General features: G+C 39.1%; 2 protein-coding genes across 4 annotated transcripts; one reads left to right on the plus strand and one right to left on the minus strand.

The window, feature by feature from the left end:
• Nucleotides 1-5: 5 nt before the first annotated feature.
• On the minus strand, nucleotides 6-10321 carry irak4 (interleukin 1 receptor associated kinase 4). Of its 3 annotated transcripts, none has more exons than XM_022243528.2 (11): nucleotides 10096-10321; nucleotides 9252-9518; nucleotides 8432-8580; nucleotides 7671-7914; nucleotides 6807-6934; nucleotides 6517-6677; nucleotides 5623-5690; nucleotides 4679-4900; nucleotides 4066-4252; nucleotides 3470-3691; nucleotides 6-2408 (listed from the first exon to the last, which is right to left on the minus strand). In XM_022243528.2, the coding sequence occupies exons 2-11, from the start codon at nucleotides 9434-9436 to the stop codon at nucleotides 2382-2384; spliced, it is 1593 nt and encodes a 530-aa protein (XP_022099220.2). In that variant the 5' UTR covers nucleotides 9437-9518; nucleotides 10096-10321; the 3' UTR covers nucleotides 6-2381. The 3 variants fall into 3 exon arrangements, with proteins under 3 accessions (XP_022099220.2, XP_022099203.2, XP_022099213.2); XM_022243511.2 differs by having other exon boundaries at nucleotides 9996-10321; XM_022243521.2 differs by having other exon boundaries at nucleotides 9977-10321.
• Nucleotides 10322-10779: 458 nt separating this feature from the next.
• LOC110984216 (uncharacterized) lies at nucleotides 10780-26171 on the plus strand. The gene is made up of 6 exons (XM_022244164.2): nucleotides 10780-10898; nucleotides 12739-12920; nucleotides 14472-14701; nucleotides 15820-15934; nucleotides 16365-16543; nucleotides 17665-26171. Exons 2-6 carry the CDS (start codon nucleotides 12785-12787, stop codon nucleotides 21904-21906), a joined length of 4902 nt encoding a protein of 1633 aa, XP_022099856.2. The 5' UTR covers nucleotides 10780-10898; nucleotides 12739-12784; the 3' UTR covers nucleotides 21907-26171.
• The last annotated feature ends 1218 nt before the right edge of the window (nucleotides 26172-27389 follow it).

The following is a 27389-nucleotide window of genomic DNA, read 5'->3' on the forward strand; positions in this document are numbered from 1 at the left end:
CAGAATTGTGTGAGAATTGTCATTTATCACTTTTATTACTTTGTTTTCCAGAAAACATTTTCAGTACAGTAGTAAGATTGACATCAGCCCCCCCCCACAAAGTTGCTGCTTTTCAAGCACTTCAACGATAATTATACAAAAACTGGCTACTTTTCCGTGTACATATACTGTACATACATATTGATTTAGAATCTCTCTTTTTCATAATGCCAACATTTTTGTAAATCCTTGCAGTTAAATTCTATTTAACATACACTTATGCAAATTACAAGCAACAAAAGGTTCTCTGCAGGATCAACAAGTTCACTTCTTTGACAAGTTGTTTTATGCACAGGTTTGAATTACGTTAGGTAAAGGCATGATTATAATGCTTAGTACAAGTGATACCGGTAGCTTCTTGAAACGATATGAAACGGCTCACCAGGAACACTTCAGATAAGGACAAATGAGATTACTGTGAGCAGTGACAGCAACCTAAGCATGTCCTGGTTTCTTCAAGGAACAAGTTGCACACCTACTTGAAATTGGTCAGTTTAGAGAAGTCAATGACCCAATTGCATGGTTAGGATCAGAGAGAGGCTGTAATGGCAAGTTAGGTATTTTTGAACGTATTGGTATGTAATGACTTGCTAACCAACATTATTATATGTTGGAAAAACATAGTGTAACCTTGCTTTTGGCTATCCCATGGAGATGTATGAAACATCACAGTCAGAACCACACATGGATACATCTTCAAAGTAGCAATTTAGGCAATAGGCAGGCAATTTAAAATGCTTTTCAAATTAAAAATCCCAATATTCTACCCTTCCAACTAAACCAATGTTTTTATTCCAGAAACTTCTGCCATGGATATATTCTTTACTATTAATTTGCATTTTTAATATCCTACATTTCATCTATCAACTACAGCCAGGCAATATCTTGTGAATATCTTCTTGGTATGGAAACTAAAGAAAAATTGCAAAACTGTTTCAATTATTAAATCCAGGAAATTTGAGCAACACAGATTTTCATTTGACTGTGCAATACAAAAATTCTTGGACCCCTACCAAAATTGACAGCCTTGATATTTAGAGGAAACTCCAAAACCTTGATGACACAGGCCATTCAACAATGACTTGAGAATACTGGACTGATTTGAGTCCAATACTTCAACAAGGACTTGAGAATACTGGACTGATTTGAGTCCAATACTTCAACAAGGACTTGAGAATACTGGACTGATTTGAGTCCAATACTTCAACAAGAACTTGAGAATACTGGACTGATTTGAGTCCAGTACTTCAACAAGAACTTGAGAATACTGGACTGATTTGAGTCCAGTACTTCAACAAGGACTTGAGAATACTGGACTGATTTGAGTCCAATACTTCAACAAGGACTTGAGAATACTGGACTGATTTGAGTCCAATACTTCAACAAGGACTTGAGAATACTGGACTGATTTGAGTCCAAGACTTGAGAATACTGGACTGATTTGAGTCCAAGACTTGAGAATACTGGACTGATTTGAGTCCAAGACTTGAGAATGCTGGACTGATTTGAGTCCAATACTTCAACAAGGACTTGAGAATACTGGACTGATTTGAGTCCAAGACTTGAGAATACTGGACTGATTTGAGTCCAGTACTTCAACAAGAACTTGAGAATACTGGACTGATTTGAGTCCAAGACTTGAGAATACTGGACTGATTTGAGTCCAGTACTACTACTCAAACAGCAATTCCTCAGTTTTGTATCTATCTTATCCACCTTGCACAGAAGCACCCCCTAATCAGTTGAAAAAGAGCCATGTTGGTTGGCAATGTAACCGCAATGCATGCATTTCATGAGTGTTTCTGAACCAGCGAAGCGCAGTTCCTGCCAAAGGAGCCTCCATTGCTAGAAAAATTGCGCCCACTCTTGGTTATGCTTGGGGCTCAAAGAGTGACGATGTGACCATGTCATGCTCACAACTGTGTGTAAAAGACATTAGCACAAGAACCAGCGTGTGAACCAAAATGTGCACATACTCCCTTCCAGTTTCTGGTTCAAAATGATGTTGCGCTTTGGTATTCTATCGATGACAATCCATACATATCACTCATATTTCTGCTGTTGACCGAGGATTATCTTCTACTTTGCTAAGCAAGTTTTCCCTTTGAAGTTCTTGTAGTGCTATATGCTGGCATTAAATTTTATTTGTAAAGGAAACTTACATAAAAATCTATTAAAAATCTAACACCAAAATCAAGAAAAATGTATCAACTACATTTATAACTGTTAGATTTTGTTGCATTTAACAGGTGTTTCTTTAACAAATCACTCATTCAATAGCACCTGCTGAGTGTGCTTCTCATGGAAGATGGAGTTAAGCGTTGCTCCTTCTAAATTTTCTTTCAAAGCCCCATCAATCTTGGCAAAACCTGCAGAAACACAAGAAGTTATAAAAGAAACAAAGATGAACACAAACAACTTAAATGTTCATAGATTAAAATAAAGTGTTGCGAGCAGTAAAAATAAGGCAGCCATTCAAAAGGGCGCCCTCAACTGTCCATGGTGTTTTTAATCTATTTAAATGGTATGCCAAGTGTAGAATCTGTGGTTTTTGGTAGGAAATTTGTGTGCTTTTTAGGAATTTTGAATGTTTTTCGGTCCATTTCACTTTTAAGTTAATTTAGAAATGATGGGATATAGTGTTTTTATTTTAATGATTTTTGTGTTCATATATTTAACATCAAAATAAAACGTCTAGTAAATGAAGATATGAATTTTGAAAAATTCTGAAAATGGAAAATCATGAAAAATGCCCAGCAATGTGTCTTCCATGCGCAAACTCCAACCCACATGAATTGGTTAAAGAAAGACATACAAATATAAACGTGTTACACAGTTGAGTTGAGATTATCTGACTAGAATGGGCTGGATTTACACCCAAAAATGTCAGGATAGTCCATCCAGTGTCCAACTAAGAATCATTTCATATTTACAGAACATGAGATCAGCACTCTCGGTTCCCAATATTGGCAAGAGGATTCCATTCCCTTAAAAAGGCAAGTTTGGGAGCAACTGCATTGTATTTAGATTTATTATCCCTCGAACATTCTCAAAGTCCACTGAATTGTCTAAAATGTCCCAGGCTAAGAGTTCTAGGCACACTGTACTCTCCTCTCCTGATGAAGAGCACAGCATACTGCTCAAAACGTTGAGTACCACTGGTTCTTTTCAGAACCGCAAATGCTCACAAAAGAGATACATGTACGTCCATGGTGCTACCGCAAACCTACTTTCTACCACACTGTACTCTGAAAGACCTCTGTTTTGAACATTTGAGGCTTACACATAACTGGGACTGGTTGGTTAATTGCCGTGTTGGATTGCACTACACAAGCCATTTGTAAGCCTGCCCTGCAAACTTCAAGTGTGATTAGAGAATACTTGTGAGGTCTTAAATAACTCATGAATCACACAACTTTCACGTCCTTACATCTGCCAGTAATGGCCGTCTCAGTTTCTTTTCCAGACAGTCAGATGCAATATCGTACATCTTCTTTGCCGATGCTTTGCTGTAGGAGTTATTTAACCTGTGGTCCACAATGCTCAGTATGTCTCCACACTTATCCATGATGACTTCCATGTAAGTGATGATGTCTGTACCTTCTCTGTTTTCGTCTAAAGGTTCTAGTCCAGTTATTAGCTCCAAAAGAACCTAATAGAAAAAAAATCCAACATAAAGTAAAATGTAACAGGCTAGAAATACTTTACACTTCATGGCATAATGGGCATTTGTGAATTTTAGCATCCAAGCTAAAAGTTTTGGCAAGATGTTCCAAAGCATCCTTCCACATCTGTTGACACAATAAGACTAGTTCAGTGATAATAAGAGATGCAAAACATTAGGTGGCTAAAGGGTGTTGGATTTCTGCCACAGCTAGTGTAGAATGTTATTAAGCCCCCACCAATGGTCAAAATGAGATTGCTGGGCATTGAAAAGATGACATAAAATCTCAATAGATAGAAACTTTCTTTGGTTAGGAACAATTCTATGAGGGTTCAATGCAGCTGAACATTGTCTAAGCTTACCACACCAAAGCTGAAGCTGTCCCCTTTGGGAGAGACTTCTCCGATGCGTGCCTCTGGCGGCATGTAAATGCTAGTCCCAATGATCATGCTGGTGATATGAGTCTTCTTGTCACCTTCTGGTATGGCGCGTACAAGGCCAAAATCGGCCACCTTAGGGTTGAGGTCTGAATCAAGAAGTACGTTGGCACTAGGAGAAAGTGAATGACAATATATGAATGTGTAGTGTAGTGCCATGAGGATGTTTGCACGAAAACTTACAGAGTTGCTAGGAGTTCGTCACAATTCCCCAGGCCTAATATCACACATTTTCTGCTCATATTGTTAGTGTTAAGATTTCAAACTTCTTACAATTTGGAAAGCTCCTTTTTTACACCGAGTGAAAGAAAAACAACAACGCAGGTTGAGAAAACTCCCAATATTTACAGTTGACTGACGCCAGAAATATGTACTGCTGTTCTTTGTGAGGATACATCTGTTTATGCATCATAAATTTTGCACTATTTGAGTGTGTAACAATTTGAAAGAATTAGCGAAGAGGATTTGAACAATTCTTCTAGAACCAGAGTGACATCAGTGAAACTAATCAAGGAATAAAGCCAGGAATTGAACTTACCTCTTGACATCTCTGTGGACGACTCCCTCACTGTGTAGATAGGCCAAACCTTCAGCTGTGCCTTGCGCTATATGAACCCTGGATTCCCAAGGTAAGTGTAGAGAGCTGTCTTTGCCGAGTGCACCAAGCAGGGAGCCGTTGCGGAGAAACTGGAAGATGAGGCAAGGTGCTGGGCCATCAAAACTGTAGCCGTATAGCTCCACCAGGTTGGGATGCTTTAGTCTGGGGAGTAGCGGGGGATGAATGGTGGAAATAAGCACATTGAGGAATCTGTGAGACTGACAATGTGTGAGAACTGACAATCAAAACTTACCTGCCAACTGGCTGATCTTTACAGGTCTGTTTGTTTCATATGGATCTGAATCATAATCAGTTTTCTGTCACTGGCTCACTGATACCAGAACCCACCTAAAGGATAGAGTGAACCAGCGTTGTCTCACATGGATCTGAATCATGATCAGTTTTCTGTCACTGGCTCACTGATACCAGAACCCACCTAAAGGATAGAGTGAACCAGCGTTGTCTCACATGGATCTGAATCATGATAAGTTTTCTCTCACTGGCTCACTGATACCAGAACCCACCTAAAGGATTGAGTGAACCAGCGTTGGCACCACTGATTGAAATCAAGATCTGAACAAAACAAACAGGCCTTGTAAATAAACACTTGACCCGTCATCCAAGAGAACTACGTGCCTCATACTTACATAGACACTAAGTGTACACACACATCTACATCGTGATTTAAAACTGTGATTAACTTGAAAACAAGGTTCAATATTTCACGGACAAAACAGAGGAATCCATGTTTTCTTTGTGTCTGTGCAAAAAGTTGGATTCCCCTATTAGGTTTCGTCAGTTCATTGTAAGTGCTTCTAAAGTTAATCAACCTATACATGAACCTAAAGAAAAATTGGACTTTTCCAAATGCACTTCTCACAAACCTCTTCAGCATCTGTAATTCATTCTGGTACTGTTTCAGCAACTCGACATCGGAACACTGGAAAACACTCTGTTAAAGTGGATACGGGGTGGAAACAGAAGATAAAATGAAACTCAAGGAAATTGTTGTCAAAATTTAAAGATGTTCTTATTGCTGTTCACATTCTGACCCCCTCTGTGAAAAATGAGTGATGCCAGAGCCACTCATGAAAGAATCTTGCACACTTTAAAGCAGTAGGAATCCTCCAAGTTTCACCCTTATGATGTTCGTCAGGATATTAATCTGAGTGATATGTCAAAACAGAGAGCTTTGATTGCTCTTTCCAATACAAACTAAAACTTCAAAGTGGCTCTAGTCACTTTTGACTCATTTTCACAGAGGTTCATGGCCTCAGAGTGCAAGTCTGCCAGCAACAACAGAATGAAGAATGACATTTTTCAATTGGGAAACTCTCTGCCACTTAGCTTTGGTAATGCATGTGAACATAGAGGAAGGCTGACTACTGCTATTAACTCTCCAATGCAACAAGATAATATAGATGTGAATACTTCTAAAATCTTTTTACATCCATCAGGGTTAAAGATTGAAAAGCGTAGAACCAGCTTGCATTTCACTTGAGCAAACACTGCACACAAAGTTGGCAGACATTGGCAATGTTTGCATGAGTGATTGAATGTAGTCTGTAATATCATTGTAACTGAGTTGCTGTTCCATGGACCTACAAAATGCCCTTGAAAAAGAAAATTGCACTTTATTCTTTGACAGCAGAATTATAGGCTAGTATTATGTACATGCTGATCGTGTCAGAATTGGCAATGACTGAAGCCCATCACAATTTACTTTGATGAACTAGTTCTTGTACAACAAGTTGCAAGATCAAAGATCTTTCTCTAACCTGCTTCAGCTTCTTGATAGCACACTCATGGCCATCGCTAAATCTACCGAGGTAGACAGTTCCAAAACCGCCTTCCCCAATCATGTTACCTCCTTGACTTGATGGTGTGTTATTAAAGGAATCTGTCATGAAGCTCAGACGATTGTAACTGTACTCTTTCACTGAAAATAGAAAAAGTTGGAAATACAGTGTCAAATTCCTTGTTTCAAAGCTTGAAATTTTACAAGTTCCAGTGAGTGAAAAATAAATGTTGAAGAAGTCTCTTAGAAATTTAAAAGCTCTAAACATACCTTTATCTGGCTCAAAATCTGGCAAATCACTGGACTCTACTGGAACTGATGTCGACACAGGGGAATCATTGCTTCTTTGGCCTTCTGTGCTCCTACTATGAATTTCTCCCTGGCTCTCTACACTGCAACTAGTTTATTAACAACAATTACAAGTTTTACAGTTATCTATTTCTGCATCATTTACCGATCAACTACATGTATTTGCTAATGGTGATATTTTGGGCAGGAAATTTGGACTTTCCAAAAAGGCAATATATAGCAGATAACTCATGGCATACAGTCAAGCACCATGAGTACTAATTTGCAGGAGTCCTTTGAACAGTATTCTACAATATATCTTACTGCGCAGGAGTCCTTTGAACGGTATTCTACAATATATCTTACTGCGCACGAGTCCTTTGAACGGTATTCTACAATATATCTTACTGCGCACGAGTCCTTTGAACGGTATTCTACAATATATCTTACTGCAACCTCATAGGTTTAACATTTGTTGTGCGCCCACTGAATGTTGTATGCTACCACAATGGACTGTGCACAGCGGCCTTCCACATAGACTTATCAGACTTAGTAAGTGTACAAAATAAACAGGCCATTAAATCAGCTGGAGGTGAGTTGTGGCACACTTGGCATTGAAGCCGTTAGCCATGCTTGAACAGGCAGAAAGCCAGATTGTGATCATGTGATCTGTGTAGTGAAATGGTTCAACACTGATGGAAAAATCTCCATAAAAGTTACCGTTACTTTTACATGTGACAGCAAATGGAATCATGTCAAAGATGGACAATTTATCCAAAACTCCTTTTTACAGGTATTTTTTCAATTTGACGTTTTCTGTTTTGACTCTGTGCATGGTGTTCATACCTTTCAGTGGATGATGAAACTAAACCTGAGTCTCCCAATCTTCTAGACTCGTGAGAGGTTTGCTGGGCTAGGTTCTTGGCTTTTTGAATGGAATCTAGCCTGCTACTGATTTGCTCCATGTGAGGGTTTGGATTGTTACTAGCATAATTCGCCTCAACTGCTGAACCACTCCGATATTCATCTTGGTTGATTGTTGTTGAAGACACGGTGCTTGTAATATTCAGATTTGGGTCCGTCGTGACACCTACAAGAGTTATATTGGTCATTTAGAAATGACAATGATGTTAAAAATTGGCAAAGAATTATGTGACAATGAATACAACTAATAAATTTTGTTCGCAAGTCTGAGACATGCAGTCATTCAAGTTCTGCACCTTCACATCCCTCACACAGCACAGAGTGAATGAGCATTTATGGGTAATTCCAGAGATTAGGGGTCCAAAAGTGTGACAGTTTTGTGTCCCTGTTACATTTGACCTTTGTTATTTGACATGGAAATATCACCAGAATTGATTTCAAACTATTAGTATTGTTTGGCAAGTAATTTGTATGAATTCATCACTCTTGGAAATTACAAAATGTGTTCTGAACTTATAAAATCAAATGTCAGATGTAACAGGGACACGAAAAAAAAATAGACCCCTTACATGTATTCCTGGAATTCCTTACAACATTAAAGAGCAAGAATAGAGCACTGAAAATGGAGGTTTAAATAAACTGTAAATTTGACAGTCAAAAAGAATCTGCCAAGATGTCTTTACCAGGCAGAATGACCTCAGCAGCTGCTAAATGACCCATATCAATCAGATGACTGACTAAATCTTGAACGGTGGCATTGACGGTCCCCCAGTCATTAATAAGAGCAATGGTAGGACTACCACCAGGCCGTCGATATTCCAAATCAAACACCCTGCCAAATTGAAATCATTGCAATTAATTCAAGCCTGTAGTAAACTGATCTCAGCACAAAGCTAGAATTGATTGAACAGTGCATGTTCATGGAGCTGTATGGTCAGGTCTGTCGCTAAGGGGGACTTTGAGGAACCCCCCTCCCCTGAGCAGTTCTCCCCCATTGGCAAAAATCATGACTGTTCTAATGATGTGCCCTTCAGCTGGTACTATGCCCCCATGCATGAAGCTAGTAACAGGGCTGCGCATGGTTTACTCACACGTGGAAAAGAAAGATATCTACACAAGTACAGATGGTGAAAACTGCATTCACACTTAAAATCTAAGTTAAATGTTAAACATTTAATTTTCAATAATACCTTTGGTGCAGGATACAAAGAAATTTATACTTGCAAACCGCTGTGCTGGTTGATTGAAAAGCACAGATGTATTGCATATATTCAATTCTGATTTAAAAAAATATTTTTGAACAAAAAGAGAGCAAGTGTGAAACCACGCTGTAAAGATGACTGTATTCTATTGACAGAGGGTTTGGGAGGTCAAAATCTTTCCTGGATCCTGATGTGTTATAGTTACGATACTGATATTTACCCATGGATGTAACTTAACCCATAAACTAAATGAAATCAATAAAAATCCCAGTGAAGAAAGAGACATTGAAATTATCTTTACGCTATCTCTTGTGGTCCATATCTGAGCTGGTCGTCTCCAGGTTTGCGAGGAATTCTACTAGCCAATCCTCTCCAATCAACAAATGTGCTATTTGGAGGGTCTAAAAGACGTGCTAACTTGGACAAGCTTTTGTATGGCAAATTCCTCAGTAATGTTGAACCTTGAACTGGTCCACGCATGGGCATATTTGTTGTTATACGTTGCCTGCTGTTCTGTCTTGACAATCGTTAAAAGTGTATCTTCATCAGTAGTGCAATTACAATGAATCTGTCAAGATAAGTCAAGAAAGGAACAAACAGAATGTACATGTATTATTTAGATGCACTTTGTTGACTGTGTGGGAGGTTTTTCTTACTTTTTTTCTGACAAAATTTAATTTTCATTGGTCAACTCATTATTATTATTAATTTATTAAGGCAGACTCAAAATATACAACATGCAATATACATACAATAAAAATTATATCCAAAATATAATAAAAAAGAGGATCAATACAAGACATCAAACGCTAGCATGCCAACTAGCTGAGCTTGACACAGTAGAGTTCCATATACGGACGCCACTTGACACCCTCTGCACAAACACTACGGGGCTGGTATAAAAATATTGGTAAGAATGCTGCATCCTGACTCCACTTTCCTCATCATAGGTCTTATATCGTCTCAATAAAAGTCAGCCATTACAGAAATGCTGAAAGACACGAATTCGGGACTGAGAACATTTACCGATGTTGTTGGGAATTACCTAGAAAATTCTTTTCACTCGCCATAGACGTTGTACACAACTGCTGAAGTGGAGTCAGGATGCAACTTTTTTCCACGTTGGGCTGGTTAACGTTACACACTTTTATTCCTCCAGCAGCGCAAAACGAACGGGCAAAGTTGGAACACGTGACACTGACAGGCAGCTACTCAAGAAACCGAAGACGCCTCTAAGCTTAGCTAATTGTTGGGGCGTAATAAGGTAACTGAAGGAGTAATGCATTAACGAAGTAAAGATCTCCTCAAGTCTGTACGCCACGCGAGTCTTTCCAGCATGGGATCCACTTGGCCTGCATGCTGCGCGCGATGCGCTTGCTGCCGCTGACTTCCTAGATCCTGCGCTGTATCCTGTTTTGCGTTGCGACATTTAACCCTGACGTCTTGGGGACGGCCCCTCATTGGCTGAATTGGCTCTCAGGCGGATAATACTAAAATGCGCTGATCACGTTTTTCAGTAAATGAGCAATTGCTTAAAAAAGTCGTTAACAAATCATTAAATGGTTCATATGTAAAATTTTAATTTATAGCGAAAACAGAAATGATACAAGTGTGTAGTCTACCTCCATGATACAAGGTTGTACGTAGGCCAATTTTTATTTTTTTTCTGGCAGAGTGCCGCGGTATTCGAAAGTAGACGACGTTTGATTGAGGACTCCGTACTACTTACAAAAAGTCTGGCGCTTCTACAAATCGCACGTAAGACTCTAACGTTAGTCGTATAAGTACCAGACTCCCTAAACATACGTGTAATAAATTGGTGTGTACGTGCCCGGGCAAAGCTGTCAACATTCACGTGCGCGGGTGGCATCGAGGGGTTGATTTCAGTCGTTTTATTTACGCTTTGACCTCGTGAATAGCATTGATTACGGCGCACCTCAAGGCTTCAGTAGGTTTAATAATTTTCTAGTTTAATAATCTGATGTCTTTATGGAATTGAAAGGCCGCGGTGTATCATCAGTTTATTTTTCTGAACCCGGTCGTCAGTACTAAGTAGGGTTTCCTTCATCGTCATGCCAGAATGTGAGAAAACCTGCCGCGTGCGTTGGCTGGCAAAGACAAGCGGTAGTGCCTAGTGTTGTCAGTTATGGCGCTTATTCAAGCGTGTCAAATTTAAACTTAAGCTAGAAGTACATGCATGTATATTGGCAGTCCTCGCACTTTTTGTTGTTTAACTTCAACTACCAAAAGTTGTAAATTGGCAAGAATTTCACACTGTCTAGTTAGGTGCTAGTGTAGCAGGCCTGAACTTATTGTACGGTCTACATGTGTCTCAAAACTTTGCACATGGCTCAGGCCTAGGCTAGGCTAAAAAGGAAGATTTCCAGAGGCTGCAAAGGTAATTTGGATTGATGAATACCATATACAAAGATGAAATGTTGAATGAAACTAACATACATGTATGAAACCTTGTTTAGAGGGTCCTAAAAGTAGGAATTGTCGAGTATCAAAGTTACCTGGTCCTAGTCATGCTGGTTAGTCTGTTAATTATTGTTAATAAAGGAGGTGCCTGAACCATTTAAGGTTTCTTTAAGGGACTGATTTGCTCCACAACTTTACATGACTTGAGCCCAACAAAGCACTGACATGACTGACATGCACGTAACTGAATTCCAGACACATAAGCCTTTTCACAAATACTGTATGAGTAATTTTGTATAGGCCTAATGGTAGAAAGGCATTATGGGAAGGCAAAAGGTTCAATGTTTGCTCGTTTTTCCTTCACCCATGCAGCATTTGTGATAAGGCTTATGACAGTATAGGCAATCATGATAGTGTTTAGAATTCAGTCATGTCAAATTTTTTTTATATAACAGAGTATAAAAGAGTCGAGAAACATGAGGCTATTTAGGCTAAGCTCTCCGATTGTGTATCTGCTTTGAGCAGAAGCACCCTGTCATCAGTCAGAAAGAGCCATGTGGCCAGGAGTGTTCATTTTACTAGAGGTGTTCATTTCACAGTCGTTGGTGAACCAGTGCATATCCAACCAAAGGAGCCTCCGTTGCTATGAAAATTGTGCCCTTTCTTGGTCTAGCTTGGCTCATTCTGTCAGCCTCCTCACATAGTTTTGCAGTCTTCTAAACCTTTTATGGTTCAAAATCTACTAATTCAAAATTTACTGTAAAAAGTGACATTCTTATTCAAGACTGTCCGAAGAAGTACACACGATTCATCTTTAAAGCCCCTGCTCACTTCATTTGAGGAGGTTTGCTGTTGAATTGTTTTCTTGCTTGTACAACTGGAGCAACAACATAAAGAATACCAAAAAAGTTGACCAATCTACGCGTATCTGAAAGTCAAATGTTGGAAATTTCAACTTTAGATGGGCAGTCACTTTCCACCCCCATGTAGTCATCTATGTTGATCTCTGAACATGTGTAACATCCAAGTGTTTGGCTATGGTTGGAGATGTGCAGGCAGCTATGGAAGCATCAGTGTTTGTATTTCTTGTGAAACTATGCCATAACCAACCATAACAAAATACAACAAACTTAAACTATTAATTTTTTTATCCAACACGTCTCTTTCATTTTTTGTGTCTTTTTTGGTAATTTAAATGAAAGATGTCTACATAAACATGTACCTTGAAAATGATTCTTTTTAGAAACTGGGACACTGAATTCATCAATTGCTTTTACTTTTCACACTGGTAGTAGGCTAAATATTTAAGTTTCTTCAACATCATTAGTTAATTTCCCTTTGATTTATCCTTCTTTCATATTTCTTAGAGAATGGTCCTTCATCAAGTGACATAAACGGAGAAGGTCCTTCACAATGTCAGTGCAGTTACAAGAAGAGCTAAGTAGATCAAGCATGACCCAACATGCAGTTCAAACTCTTCAGAGTGAACTGTCTGATAAGTCTGAATCACCACCTACATGTACTTGTTCTTGCAGTGGCCAGGAGTTAGGTAATTACCCTGCCCTTCTTGTAGACAGTCTATTCATAGAAACGTCTTGACTCTTCCACATTTTGGATATTCATCTGTAGTTGGTTAAACTTTAATAGTTCATTTAAATTTTGATAGAAAACTCGGCTTGTATGCCAGTTTGAAATCAAGATGTGTATGTGGGAGAAAGGGGGAGTTACATATAGATTTGATATGATTACACTCTACATTAAGAAGGCAAATTATGATACCTACAGCCAGTTTTATGAAACTTGATGTAACTCTGCACTATAGATAAACCTTACTCTAGAAATGCTTGATGTAGTACTTGCAGTCAATTTTACAAAGAATCACTTATGTGTTTGTTGTGATTTATGAAGGCTGCTTCCACATTACAGCAGTCATTAAACAAATGTTAACATTGCTCCACCGACCATTTTGAAAACAACTTTTGTCTTTCCTTGTTGGAACTGTGCAGAAAATCTAGAAGTTCTCTCACGGCCAAACAAGTTTTCCATTACCCCCAAAACCAGTTGTACATATTTCATATAAGCACTGTTGAGTTTAGCAAAGATGAGCCTAGCCAAACATAATTAGTTTGTAGAATTTTTGATTTTGTAAGCACAACTTACTCTGCCAACAATGATTGTGGAAGTTAAGCCATAAGTTGCTGCGCAGGTTGTGGACTTGTGAAATTTGTCATAATTTATTGTGCAACTTATTTGATAAAATGTGGCTTTAGTTAGACTTTCTAAATTAAAGCTTTCAGCCCAATTTTTTTTGCAAACATCAATGGATATGGGTCATTCCATGAAGTTCGGGCACAGTTTGTGACGGTGTCCCTTGTTACATCGGTAACTTTATTGCGCATTATTTTCACATTACAACAGATTAAGTCATTATTCGGCAAAGATGAAGCACACCACTACAAGAACCTAGCAAGATTTAGAACCGTGTCAATTTAGAATCCACATGCAGGGAAAAAAGATGTTTATTTTCACTGATGTAACAAGGGACGCAGTCACAAACTGTGCCCGAACTTCGAGCAGAATCCATCTCGAGCAGAAGCACAACCTTATTGGTTGGAAAGAGCCACATTGGTCAAAAGTATTCATTTTGTTGGTAGTGATGTGACTGCTATGCTTGCATAGCCTAGTCGTTTATGACCCAGCGATGGGCAGTTAGTACCAAAGGAGCCTCTATTGCTGAGGAAATACTGCCCTCTCTTGGTCCAGCTTGAGGCCATAATTGAACCAGCCCAACTGTAGTACTATAGCTGGAACTACAGCAGTCCCAACTGCAAATGGTCCGAACTATAATTGGGACAGATGCTATGGTTCAGGTGTAACAATAACACTTCCTGATATACCTGAATTTATTCTTTGCGTTACTGCCGACTGATATATTTTCATATGGAGAGAGGTGTTCGCATACATCAGGGGGGGAAAAATCTTTTTTTGGACTGTCATATATAGAACACAATGTCATTTGCAATCCTGACCCGTAGGCTGTACGTTATTGTAGCTCTGAGGGAGACAATTTGTAGTCCATCTTCTCACTTTTTTCTTCTAGATGGCAAAGTCCTAGATGTCAGTACTGCCAGCCCCTCACCACCAGCAGCTCATCACATGACTCTGTCGCAATATGTGAAAGCCCTCCTAGAGGAAGGCCTATATGAGAAGGCCCTTTCACTAGCTTATGACTGCTATCATGATCCAGAGCTGTGTGAAGACTCAATGTTTCTTGAGACAGCTCTTGTGCTGTTTACAAACATGGAGAAGCTAGATATGATGTGGACTGAGGTGAGATGTCTTGTGACTTAGAAAAATAGGATATTTTGGAGACAAAAAATCATGGTGATGGGTTTAAGCTTTCCAAATAACTGTAAATTAAAATGATTAGTTTCATTCAGAAGAAGTGAAATCAGAGGGATTAGTTTTTGACAACAGATTGGAGGAAGTTACACTTGTCTTGAATGTTACCAACAGTGAACTCTCATTAACACAAAATTGGATAACTCGAAAGTTGTTTGTCTCAAAAAGAGAATGAGTTATCGTGCACATGGACACCTTTGCAGCTTAACCACATTGCGCTGGGGGGCATTTATGAATGTCGATACTGCTGGGATGGGATCTTTTTCATTTTTTTCTGTTTTCAAAATTCTTGAAGAATTCATATCTTCAGTTACTGGACACTTACACCCACACAAAGGACTGTCTGGTTAATATTCTAATCTGACAGACAACAGCTATTGACGTTAAGAGTATTTCAGCCAGGCCTGCCGCCTTGTAAAAAGAGCCCAGATTGTGCGGTGATTACGTACTTTCTTTTGTTCACGAAACTGGCACTGTGCTGCTGACTACTTTTCAATAGGGGCCAGATTAGCATGCAGCGGTGCTGTGTGGCTCATCGCTGCGGTGGTGGAGAGTTTTTGTCTCTGGTGGTAATCCGCTCGCCCTGAATGCCCCAAACAGTGGTGTACTGTTTCAAAACAAGGCTAGATTTTCTCCCCTGTTGACGGTGAAAAAATGTTGGTAATTCCTAGCAGCCTTGGCTTTTGTTATGAGTACGGTATTTTGTTACAAGGCCCAGTTCTCTTTGTCTGATTTCGGAGACTTTGGCTATGCATATAAAGAATACGTGCCCGAAACCGGGCTCCTCAGCGGTAAGTGGTTAAAATGGTCACATTGGTACCTCAGTTTAACTCAAAGATTCGTTCAGCTAATATAAAAAGAAATCTCCACTGAAGCAGTCGTAAATTAACCTAATTCTTCTGTACCTCTAGCTCACCCCACGCAGGATGTGTTGAGAACGTCAAATAGCTTCAAGGTAGCCAAAGTGTGGGCTCCATGACCATGACTTGTGGGTATGATAGTGTACACCTGGTAGCAGTTTTTCTGTTAATTTCTTTGTTTCTCAGGTCAAGCAGCTGGATTCCATGACACATGTGTATCCTGCAGCTAAGTCACTTAGCCAATATTACAAGCCAGCTGCCTTACTGACTGCAGAAATGTTGCTGTGTAAAGAATGGTGCGGTAAGGATCCATATTTGTGGGAAGTCTCACACGTTACACTTCTTACATGGTCTGAGGGTTCATCAAGAATATTTGTTACCCTTTTTTTTCTTTGGAGCCCGTTGAGGGGAGCGAGTTGCCAGAAAAGCTTCCTAGCCTGTGAATGTACACTTACATACAGAGAATCTCACTGTGGTGGTTGTCCATATCTATCAAATCTATTAGTAGAGTCCAGCTTCAAATTAGTTTATTTGAGACTACAAGTTTCTTTCTTTGTTTCAAAGAACGTTTGAGACATTACAAAAGAGTAACACACTGTCAAAAATTGGTGATATTGCTCAAGAATTGTGAAAACAGTACAGAGAAAAGCTCTCTGTTTGCCTGTTTGAACATAGGAAAATTATTGTCGGATCTGTGGAACTAAATCTTTGAATTTTTCCCTTACCTGTAGATGAGGAGACTATCTCTTTAAGTGACCTCCGAAAAGTCACAACCCTGTGGGTGAACCTCCTGTGGGCCCGGTGTAATCACAGCATTCAAACCTTTCAAACAAAGGCCTTGCGAATTGGAAAACTGATCGTCCATGAACCCACCTTTGTCTTGACTCTGGTCAAGATTATTCATGCTGAGGTAAGGACTAATCCGACTTCTTGTGATGAAACTGTATACATGCAGCTGGGTATGGGGAGACAAGATAATTGATGGGAAAAACGGAGGTCCAAGTATTAAAAGAAATTAAAACAAGGGCCAATATCAAAGTCCTACTAAGAAAAGAACACTTTGTTGCTATACAAGCCTCTTCATGTTGATTTCAAGTCATGTTTATTTCAAGCATTAAGCATAGCAAGAAGCACATATGCAACCACAGTAGCAGGTTTTGTCAAAGCCTGCCGTAAGAGAAGAAATCTTCGTGACTTTTTATGAGAGCTCCAGCGTAGGGAACTAAATAATAATCTATAATATCTTTGTTGGTGGGTGGGGGGATAGTAGAGTCCATCACAAGTCCCTTCACATGTTCTGTCACAAGTCCCCTCATTACAAGTGATTAGTTACAGGTGAACAGCGACACTAAAAGAACTCTTTTGTCACAGTTCATTTGAATAGCTTGTAATCTTGACCTGGCTTTTGATGAATTGGACTATAACACTGTTAGAAACTTTTTACTGTGACATAACATTGTGCCCATCATCGCCCTCTAAGATCATGAGATCCGTCGTAGAAGTGAAAACTAAGGTCTCCAATGACAAGGAGTAATGAAATGGAAAGGAGAAAGTAAATAGGCATTCTTTTTGTTCTAGGATTTGTTTGTCTGTAGGTGTGTGTACAGCTTCACTAAATCGGAAATAGTGATTTGTGGATTACTTTATATTTATTTTCTCTTTCCGGAAAAAGGGTCTGCAAATATGTTGATCTTGAGAACTTAAATCTCGTAGATCAAAATGAAATGTAAATTACTGGAAATCATTCCTGTCTTTTATTGCAGATAACACAGAAGGTACATTTTACCTTTTCTACTTAGCATTTCAAATTTGCACCTTGAATTAACCCGCCTTCTGCTGTAACTGTCAAAAATTCCTTCCACTTGATTTACCCCAGTACGCAGACACATATGGGAAATTTGACTGATTTTGACTGATAGGACAACTGTGTCAAAAATGTAACTTTGCATGGGAGGGTTTATGTGTGTCATCGGATTGTAAGAATGGACGTACCAGGAGCTTGGCCATGTTTGTATGTTCTTTTATTTTCAGGTTGGAAAGCATTCTTTGGTTATCTGTGTCAACCTGTGTTTGATGGCTCTCCAGCAACCTGTGAAAGATCCACAGAATAATCTGGTCAATGCTAGCCGTATTGACACCAACAACTCAGCCCTTTGCTACCTGCTGTCGGAGTTGTTAATTGGAGACACCAGTTTGAAGCAGTTGTGCCTGCTAACGGCATTCACAATCACCCCAACCAAAGAGTTATTCACTGATTTGGACAAGCTTTATAAGTCAGGAGAAATCAGGGTTCCTGTTGTGCCTCTCTTGCCATCCTGTCTGAGTTGCGTCTTGGTTCACGGCATGTATAGTCTTCTCCCTAGCACCATCTCTCCTTTGGTGGAGTGGAAACAGTTGCGAGGAAAATGTCTGAAGTACCTGCACAGTAGTACAGTACTTAATGTGCAGCTCAAGGAGCCAAACAGAGTAATGACGATCAAGGTGTTTGTGAAGGAAATGGGTTCGGATGACAGTGAGGATGAAGAAGGGGAGAAACCGGCAGAACTGGCCACAGAGACTGAGGAATTCTCTGAGAAAGCAGAGCAAAGTCCTGTCATAGCACATACAGAATGGGAACTGCAATGGTTATCTGATATGATGTCACTTGACATGACCTGGCAACCACACTGGGTCACCAATGATGACCAACCATCAATATCCGGCTCTACAGACCCTGCAACAAGCTGTCCTCAACACAGTGAGCTGAGTGCTGGCGCTGATCTTGTTCAAACTCAGGAGGATGTACCGCCATGTAAGGTGGTGCTTTGTAATTCCAACGATACCCTCTTTAGCCATTACCATCTGTTGGAGAACAGACCTAAGGATGAAACATTGATTCAGCCAGTGGAGGAGGAATCCTCAGCTTCATTAGGGACAGCATTGCAAGAGGACCATGCTTATAGCCTTCCTCCTTGCTGTGAAGATAAACAGAAACCCACCGAGGAGTTGGATCCCAAACTGAGCAATGCTGAGAAACAGGATGCAGTGAGAACTTTCAATGTTGTACAGGTATCAAGTGATCAGGAACATACCCAAGACGTTGAGGTGACGTGGGACACTGAAGATGTTCAACTTGCATCAGGCGTGCCAGTTGAGAAAAGTTTGCAAAATTATGATATGAGCAGTTGTGAAGCAGTGTTTTGTTCTGACAAGCAAGGCCATAAAGTCCCCACCACGGGTGAAAAAGGGCTTGATGATCTAGCATCTGAGCTTAAATGTTTTGAAGGGCCAGATAACCTTGATAAGCCGTCAGTCGATGGCGGTGACCTTGCGGTTCATCAAAACGTTTTAGCTGATCTCAAGGATGAAATGGTTGACCCAGAGTTACCAGTACTGAACCAGCCGATCAGTGGTTCCATCATTGATGGACACCCTGATGACTTGACTGCAGATGTCAACGGTTGGTTTCATAGCATTGAACAGCCATCAGAAGCAAGCAGCATTGTTGGATCAGATGTAACACCCGATCCTGTCACAGAAGAAAGCATGCAGTGGACTGCCATCAAATCTCTATCTACTGATGGAAACCAAATGGTGGTTGAACCAAACTGGAATGAGCTTAGACTCTGGTTTTCTGAGGATAATAATAAGGAAATAGCTCCCCCAAAGCCTGCAGTTTGCTGTGCTGGAACCAGTCTGCCTGTCTTCATGAATACAATAACAGATCATGAAGCAAACTCAGGACAAGGATTCTGCAGTTTGGAGAGCACGATCAACAGGCTTCGAGCAAGTCTTTGCAGTACAGATCAAAGATCTTGTGTAGTTCAGCTGGAGGACTTACAGCAAGTTACAAAAAGTAACTCTCCGACAGGTAGCCAATACACTTCTCATTGTAAATCAATCAAAAATCAATGTGGACAACTAAATGGAAAAACAGACAAACAGTCACTAATCTTTGACCAAAACCAAACCAGTCAACAAGCCACCAAGCAATGGCCACTCCACCAAAGGTCAGTAGCTGAAGCAGGAGTCAAGCTGAAACCATCCACTATCAACTCCCAGTCAACTTATGCACAGTCAGCAAACAAATGTATAACAACTCGATGGTCTTCCAACCAAGATGCAACAAGTCAGTGTACAACGATACAAAAGCCAACTCAGCAACAGGATACCAACCATTTAATTATCAATCAACAAGCAACTGATCAAAAATCAAGCCAACTGCCAGCTGATGGAAGTGAAGAGAAAGTAGAGAATAAAACAACCAGAAGGAGGAATAGTTTGAACTGCACAGACAATGCCTCACACAACAAGGCAGAAACACTCTTGTTGGCTGCATGCACATCACCCAGCAACATTCTCAACCAACAACCCAGATCAAATCCAAAATCAGAAGTTCAGCCAGAAAGTTCCACACACAATACCGAAATCTCCAGCTGTTCTGAAACTGTGGAAGTATTGATACAACATGGAGAGGACAGTGCAGATTTATTCACGAGAACAAGGAGCAATACAAGCACCTCTTCCGAAAGCTGTGTCTTAATTAGTCCAGATGTTGGAAGGTCAAACAAGGGGCAAAGTATGGACCAGTCTGGCAAAGAGAAACTTGTGCGTGAAAAAGATTGCAAAATGGATCGTGATCGTCATCAAACAGGAATGCTAAAACCATCAGAGGCTACATCTGTCTCATCTGGAGTTCCCAAAGCAATGAGGGCTGGATACGAGTTGGAGAAAGCACCAGTTCAAACTGAGTCCAGACATCAACTATTGGATTCATTGTTGTCTTTTGCTGTTCAAGAGTACAAGCAGATTACTGAGTCTTCTACTGGTAAGGAGAATGTGTCAAACTCAGGGGACATTGACACCAAGTCAGAGATTAATTCAACACAGGGAGACCTGGAGTTAACCCATCCATGGAGCAGTGACCGATTTGAAGATAGTAAGGCTGTAAGCAGTTCAGAAGAGTCCAATATCACAACTGAGGAAATCCATGCAAGGATTCTAAATGCACCTGAAGACTTATTGTCTGGTATTAATCTGTTGCCAGAACACAGGCCAAATGAAGTGGTCAGTTTTCACACTGGGCGGTTTGCTGTTTCAAACGTGAAACCATACCAGAGTGGAGCTTGTGCATGGGGTAAGTCTTGTCATTCCAGTGTTCAGACCAGTAATAGTGTTGCCAAATTGGCAGTTCAAAGAAACTACATAAAGAAAAAGCATGAAGTACTAGGACTAGAAAGCTGTCCCAAACTTGACAAGACCAGAGAAACCCATTCTGACTCAGATGGGAGTGACTTCGAGGTTGTCCAGGATGTGCGCTCCACATGGTCACTCAGTGGAAAGAGGAAAAAAAGCGAGCCATATTCTTGGCCACAAAAGAAAGGAGAAGCCCTCTATCAAAGGGAGATACCGGGAGGCAGGTCTAAGGAAGCAAGTGAGAATGGCAGCCCAAAGATAACTAAATATGACCAGGCAAGACGGAAGACAAGTGAGCATTGTTCTCCATTGAAGACAAAGGAGACATCACAAATCCCTGAAAAAGAACCGATGAAGGTAGTAGTGGAGCCAGAGGTCATGTCATTGCTAGTGAAAGAAAGAAAGGAAGAAAATCCTAAATCTACAAAGAATAAGTCTAATTCAGCAGAGGTGGCAGCAAAAGGAAAGACAACCACCTCATCTCCATCCCATGGATACAATCTCAGAGCAGTCAACCATGCCATCAAATATTTTGTTGCTGGCTCAAGCACAGAGACTGACCTGTCCAGTGGAATGTCTGGAGAAGACACAAGGACTAGAATGGGTTACAGTCTGAGAAGCTTAGCACACAGTAATGCAAAGTCTGCTACAAGAACATTAAAGAGACCTCAAAGAACTTCCATGGCAATGGGAAGGAAGCCTCCATCTCACAGGGCCCAAACAAGGTACTCACTACAGTGTGATGAATACAAGTGCACCAGAACATCAAGAAATGCTTCTGGGAAGAAAGACAGAAGTCTTGCCAAGTCCCCATCCAAGGGTAGGTTGGTCACCACTGGCAACTGCATCTCTGATCACAACAACAATTGCGGCAATGATACCATGGGTACCAGTGGCAGCCATGCCAGCAGCAACATCAGCCCCTCTTCTCCAGACAAAAAGTTGCTTTCACCAACTCACTCCAAGAAGGCTTCTCCAAAACAGATGACTGATTTCCATGGTAGACTTGCAGCTGTCGAAAATCCTCAGTTACCATGGGAGACTAAACCCCCTATTCGCACTTACTCCTCCAGAAAGAGCCTTTCATCCATACTGTAATACTGATTCTAAAAACTCAAACAGGTTGTTTTACTGACAGTCCTCACTTGTTGATTAAGAACCAATGTAACAAAGGATTAGTCCATCTGAAGTGTTTGATTTTTAGCAGTATGAAATTTTTAGCTGTTGAGAATTGAGCCCAAACTGAAGTCCTACTTAACAGCAATATTTGTAATTTGAAAATTTTGAATTTGTTTTTGTATATTGATATGTATCAAAACATCCAGATCCAACTGATTATTTGCCAAGCCAACTCAAATAGGATTGATGTCTAAAACAGAAAGAAATGCAATGCAGAAACAGGGACATCTCTAGTGAATATGCATTAGTTAAACATGTTTCCAGTTTAAGGAAAAATGTTTTTGAACTGTCCAAATGGTGAAAATTACCATCTCCAAAACAGCCATTTAAAAATATTCAAAAGCTGGTGAGCCTTGACAGACTGCAAAACTTATCAGTACTGTTACCACAAGGAATATTCTTTGCAATCTCAAGTCTTGTGCAGTCATTGGTTAGTTTTCTTATGTCATCAAAGAACATGCAAGACTACAGAGAAGCTTGAAACTGTGGAAGCGTTTGCCGCAGGTTTATGAGGGAAGGAAAGAAATACTTCTCCTGTAACGATCAAAGTGACATCGTTTGTTTACAATCAGAGATTATTGACGAAAACTGAATATAGAGATACATGTACGTGCTTCATATGTAGATGAATATGTTGTTACATTTGGTGCATTTTACTTAACATCTGCTGCCCTTGTATCACTTTTTAAACAGATTTTAATTTTTGGCAAAAGTACACAGGTTTTGATTCTTGTGTTCAAAGTAGGCCCTGTCTATCAAACAGTGAAGTGTCTGCATATTGTTTGTAAATAAGAACGTATTTGTATTTTTCCACTTTCAGAGAGACATTCTGCTTATTTATATTTTTTTCAAAGGAGATTTTTTTATTTTGTTTGATATATATCATACTTCTGTAATCATTGTTTAAAAAACTTTAATTATGCAAATGATGATGCTCTACTTTATTTCAAAATGGAGTGATTTGATACCATATTGCCAGGATTTGTACCCTAGAGTGTCAGAATTTCTTGTAGTTTTTCTGTGTGGAAGTACCAGAAACAAATTGAAGAGCAAAGTGCCTACATGTTAAACCAAAATTGTAGTTTAGCCATGAATTGGTTTTGCTAACTTGCTAGAATTCTGTTAATGTTTGTTGTGAAGGGATACCTTCACATTTATAGAGATTTCCATTGTTGCTATACATTGATTGCACGGAGTCAGTCAGTCTGTAATATTTAAGAAAATTCTTAAATAGCATTAGAAAGTTGGGCCAGGAAAGTTGGGTATTACTAAAAGAAAAACCTTTGAAGTGTTCAAATTCATGTTGACTTAGCTATTTTCCAGCTACTACATTTTACTGAAATCAATTCTTGTTTTGAAGAAGTTCAAAAGTAGAACTTGTACATGTAGAAATAGAGATGTGTGGGTTAAAGTGATCACACTCACCGGTAGTTCTGAATGTGTCACGAACTCCTGATGTACATGTGTACCCATTTCTTTTTCCTATTTTGTGTTAACTTGTTTATGACGTTATTAAAGATAGAAATAATTCCTTTAATTTATGCTGTGTCACATTATCATGCTGTGGTCATACATACATTGCTGTGCATATAGTTGACTTTGTTAATAGAGACTACTGTTGGTGGTTGAGCCTTGTCGGAGAACCAAGTTCTTTATGTACGTGTATATTGTATTATATATATTGTATATTGAACTGATTAGAAGGGAAAAAACATTTGACAATAAGGTAAAATTACAAAGTAAAATGATGACTTCAGACCATCAACGTTTGATAACAGCTTTTTGGAATACTTTCCCCTTAAAACCTAATTTTCCAAAAACTGGGAGTGTTTGCAGTCTTACATTTATAATTACACGTATTGTAATCTTACCTTTGTGTATTTACTGTCAAATGGGTTTTGTTTTCTAGCTCTGTTCCCTCCTTACCAGTTGAATGCTTGGCAGTGAACTTGGTACTCCAAAAGTACTAGACTTCAGCACTGTTATTAGAGACCCTTGCAGACTAAAATAAACTGTTTGCTATATCTATCAGACTCTGTACTAAGCAGGGTACCAGTCCCATTTATTTACACATAAATGCACAGTCAGGAGCTTAGCCTCATGGTGACTGTCAAGGGCATTTGTGTTGACCAGAGTTTGTATCAGTGAATTTACCTGTGTATGATTTCACTTGAGAAAGATACATTCTTTGTGCCCTTAAGTCTGCAACCAGATCCTAAAAACTGTTAGAATTGCACTTACTAGTTCAGTTCATTATCATATCAGGTTTAGGTGCCATGAGGGTAAACTTGCTTTTTTTTTTAAAAAAGTGACTTACATGTGTCCACATTTTTCTTGTTGAATAAGGGGAGATATGGAGAGTTTTCTCTCATGGGATGATATTGGAAGATCAGTAATAGGAGATGGCGGGGGGGGGCATCAGGCATGTTTGTTTACTGTGCTCCTGTGTCTTCTAATTATAATTTGCTGAATATGTCAATCTGGGCATCTTCATAAAGCTGCTAGATCAAGAGATGCATTTTAGCAAATTTATTCAGTTTGAAATCAACTGACTACCACAAAGTCGGAGTAGATATTTATATTTTGCTTGGTAACCCTTGTCTGCACCGCTAGTCTGTTCAGTGCATAGTTAGGCTCTTACTGGTTGTGTAAAATATGACCTGATGTAACTTGTTTGGCAAGTTTATTTTTGAGGACTTGTTACCATTTATGTTTTGTCATTAATACGTACTTAGAGGTTATTGTTTGTGTACAGAAGTTCCAAGGTTTTAGATGACGCATTTTCAAACATGGTGTTTTGTATAGATGGTGTTTGTATATATTTTATTGATGTTTGTTATCTTCGTGTGTAGTTGGATGTTGGTTTAATGTTGCTAGCTGGTTTTGCAAAAATGTAATTTGTATCTCTTTGATACGTGATTTTTTTAAAGCATAGTTGGGAATCAAAGATGATGTTTTTCCCTCTGCAATCATTCAGCACCTGTAATATTACATACCAGTTATATCTATCTGGGAGTTTTAAACTTAAACCCCAGTGGTTAGTCAACATGAAAAGTGTCTTGAATTCTTGGTGTAAATTACTCAATTTTGTTTATTAGAAACTTTTGACATGTTTGCTTAGAGATGAATGGGGTAATGTCTGTAACCTTTAACCCCAGCAGTTAGTTAACCTGCAAAATGTCATGAACATTTTGGTGTAAATTACTTCATTTTGTTCATTTGAAACTTTGACATGTTTGCCTGGAGATCAGTGGGGTAAAACTGTGAAATCTCGAGGTCTGGAATACTCTGAGTCAAGTTAGCTGTCATGTGTAATTGTATAGTTTTCATAGTCACACTGAAGCAGCTGCATGTCAAGTCAGAAGTTATTTCATAAATGTGATCACAAGTACCAGGATGTACAGGCTAAGACACATGGATATTTGTGTCACTGTTCACTTCACAGACTGCATAACTGAAATGGGAAACTTGACTAGAAATCTTATGTGTTGTTAAAGACATTCTGGGCCACTTTAATCATTCCTGAGCACTGGTACAGTTTGGCAATAGTCTTCCTTACCTTGAACTATACATGGCTTTTATCCTTTGTGAAGGCTGCTTGGTAGTCCCTTGTGTAACAAACATTAATTACAAATTCATTTCATTGTATCCTTAGAGATGACAGAACCTTACATTCCGAGCTATGTCATTAAAAATTGATGTAGAAATCAGATCCAAGCAGAAATTGCTGTGGTGTGGATTCGTGTTGGAGACTTCAGAGAAATGTTAATTCAGATGGCCCTGAATTCCCATATTGCCAGCTGTCCCATTGATACAACTACTGTCATTTGTTAAAATCTTTGAACCTAAAATAAATAATAAATCTTGTAAAATCATTATCAGCCAAAGTTATCAAATTATGTTATAATATTTGTATTCAGGAGATTTGGTTTTTATATGAAAGCGTCTTCTACTGTAAATGCAAATGTTAGTGCAACAGTGCCATTTGCTATGCTTAAAGGCATTTGTGATATTTCATGTTCCTTCTATTGTAAAATCTTATGAAAACCTGTCATTGTGTTTATTTAAAACCCGACATAAGTTCATGTCCAACATGTATATATAGTACATGCAGTTTCCATGTTTCATAACTTGTAAGTTCTTGAAGTTTGCAATAAACTTTTTAAAGTTCAGTTTTTCATAAATTTGTAGTTCCATTATTTCTTAAAGTCTTTGAAAGGCCCCACAACAAACAAAAAGTACAAGATCAGTTAAAATAATTGTTTTTAATTGCTTGGATTTTATTACTTGATGGTCAGTCGGTGCCACATCCCAACACATCTATAGCATTATGAAGATGATTGCTTATCCATTGTTTTATGCAGATTTCTGAGTTCAGTCGACCAGTAATTGCAGTAAACATTTATGAAGTACAAATAATCACATTCAGGGTTATCAGTTTGCATTTTGTACATGTACAAAAAGGTGTCAATACACACGCTATTCACATTTTAGAGGCACATGTACACTTCATGAAGCTGGCATTGAATAGTGACAAAAGGTTTTTGTGATGAAACAATGTGTGAAGCTACATAATATGGGAGTTTACACAAGGGAAATCTTGGCACATCAAAATACATGTAAATGAAGGAAAGGTCAGCAGAAAAGTACACTGTAGCTGCTGTCCATGGAAAATATTGACTGTTTATAAAGACCCTGTTATTCAATCAGAGTGCAACCAGCTTGCTAAAGTCAAGTTCCCTAAGGAGTTCTTTTTCTAAAAACAAGAAAGTTCTTCTAAATGTAGTCATTCAATGCATTTATATAGAATCGTAAGGCTTCAGTAACTTTTTGAGTCACTTGGAATTGTATTAGAGCAACTGTTTAAGGCCAGACATGAAAATCAGTTTATTTACAACCCTTTAAGGGAACTTTATGGATTATTTTTACATTCCAGAACTTAACAGTCTCACCCAGACCAATGTAATGAGGTTGGTATGAAACCCACGGGAAATTGTTGCTTAGCAACTGGAGGTTACCAACCAACATGCAATATGATGTACACTGTGTGTAGCTGGTTCCTAGCTGATTTAGACATAGAAAGGAAATGTGTGTCTGTATACCCTCTTGTGGCATTTCTGCCAGAACCTGATGAAGATGAATCCAGTCAGTATTACCGACATTCTTGAAGAATATTCTACTTAAAAACCCAGAAATCCTGTATACACATGCTCCAGAGATAATTCCCATATCAGCTTTTTCCAGTATTAAGCAAAAACAAGCGATGAAAATTTAACAGCACGTTTTTTGAATGGTATCAAAAATGTCACTATTAACTCGGGAAATCTAGTAGAGGTCTAGTCATTTGTACATATAGAATGCACACACAACACAGCAGCTGCGTTTCTTCAGTAATACCGAAT

This window comes from Acanthaster planci, linkage group LG04, assembly GCF_054643075.1.
Source record: "Acanthaster planci isolate LZ-2023a linkage group LG04, COTS_SCS, whole genome shotgun sequence".
In the NCBI taxonomy this organism is placed as follows: domain Eukaryota; kingdom Metazoa; phylum Echinodermata; class Asteroidea; order Valvatida; family Acanthasteridae; genus Acanthaster; species Acanthaster planci.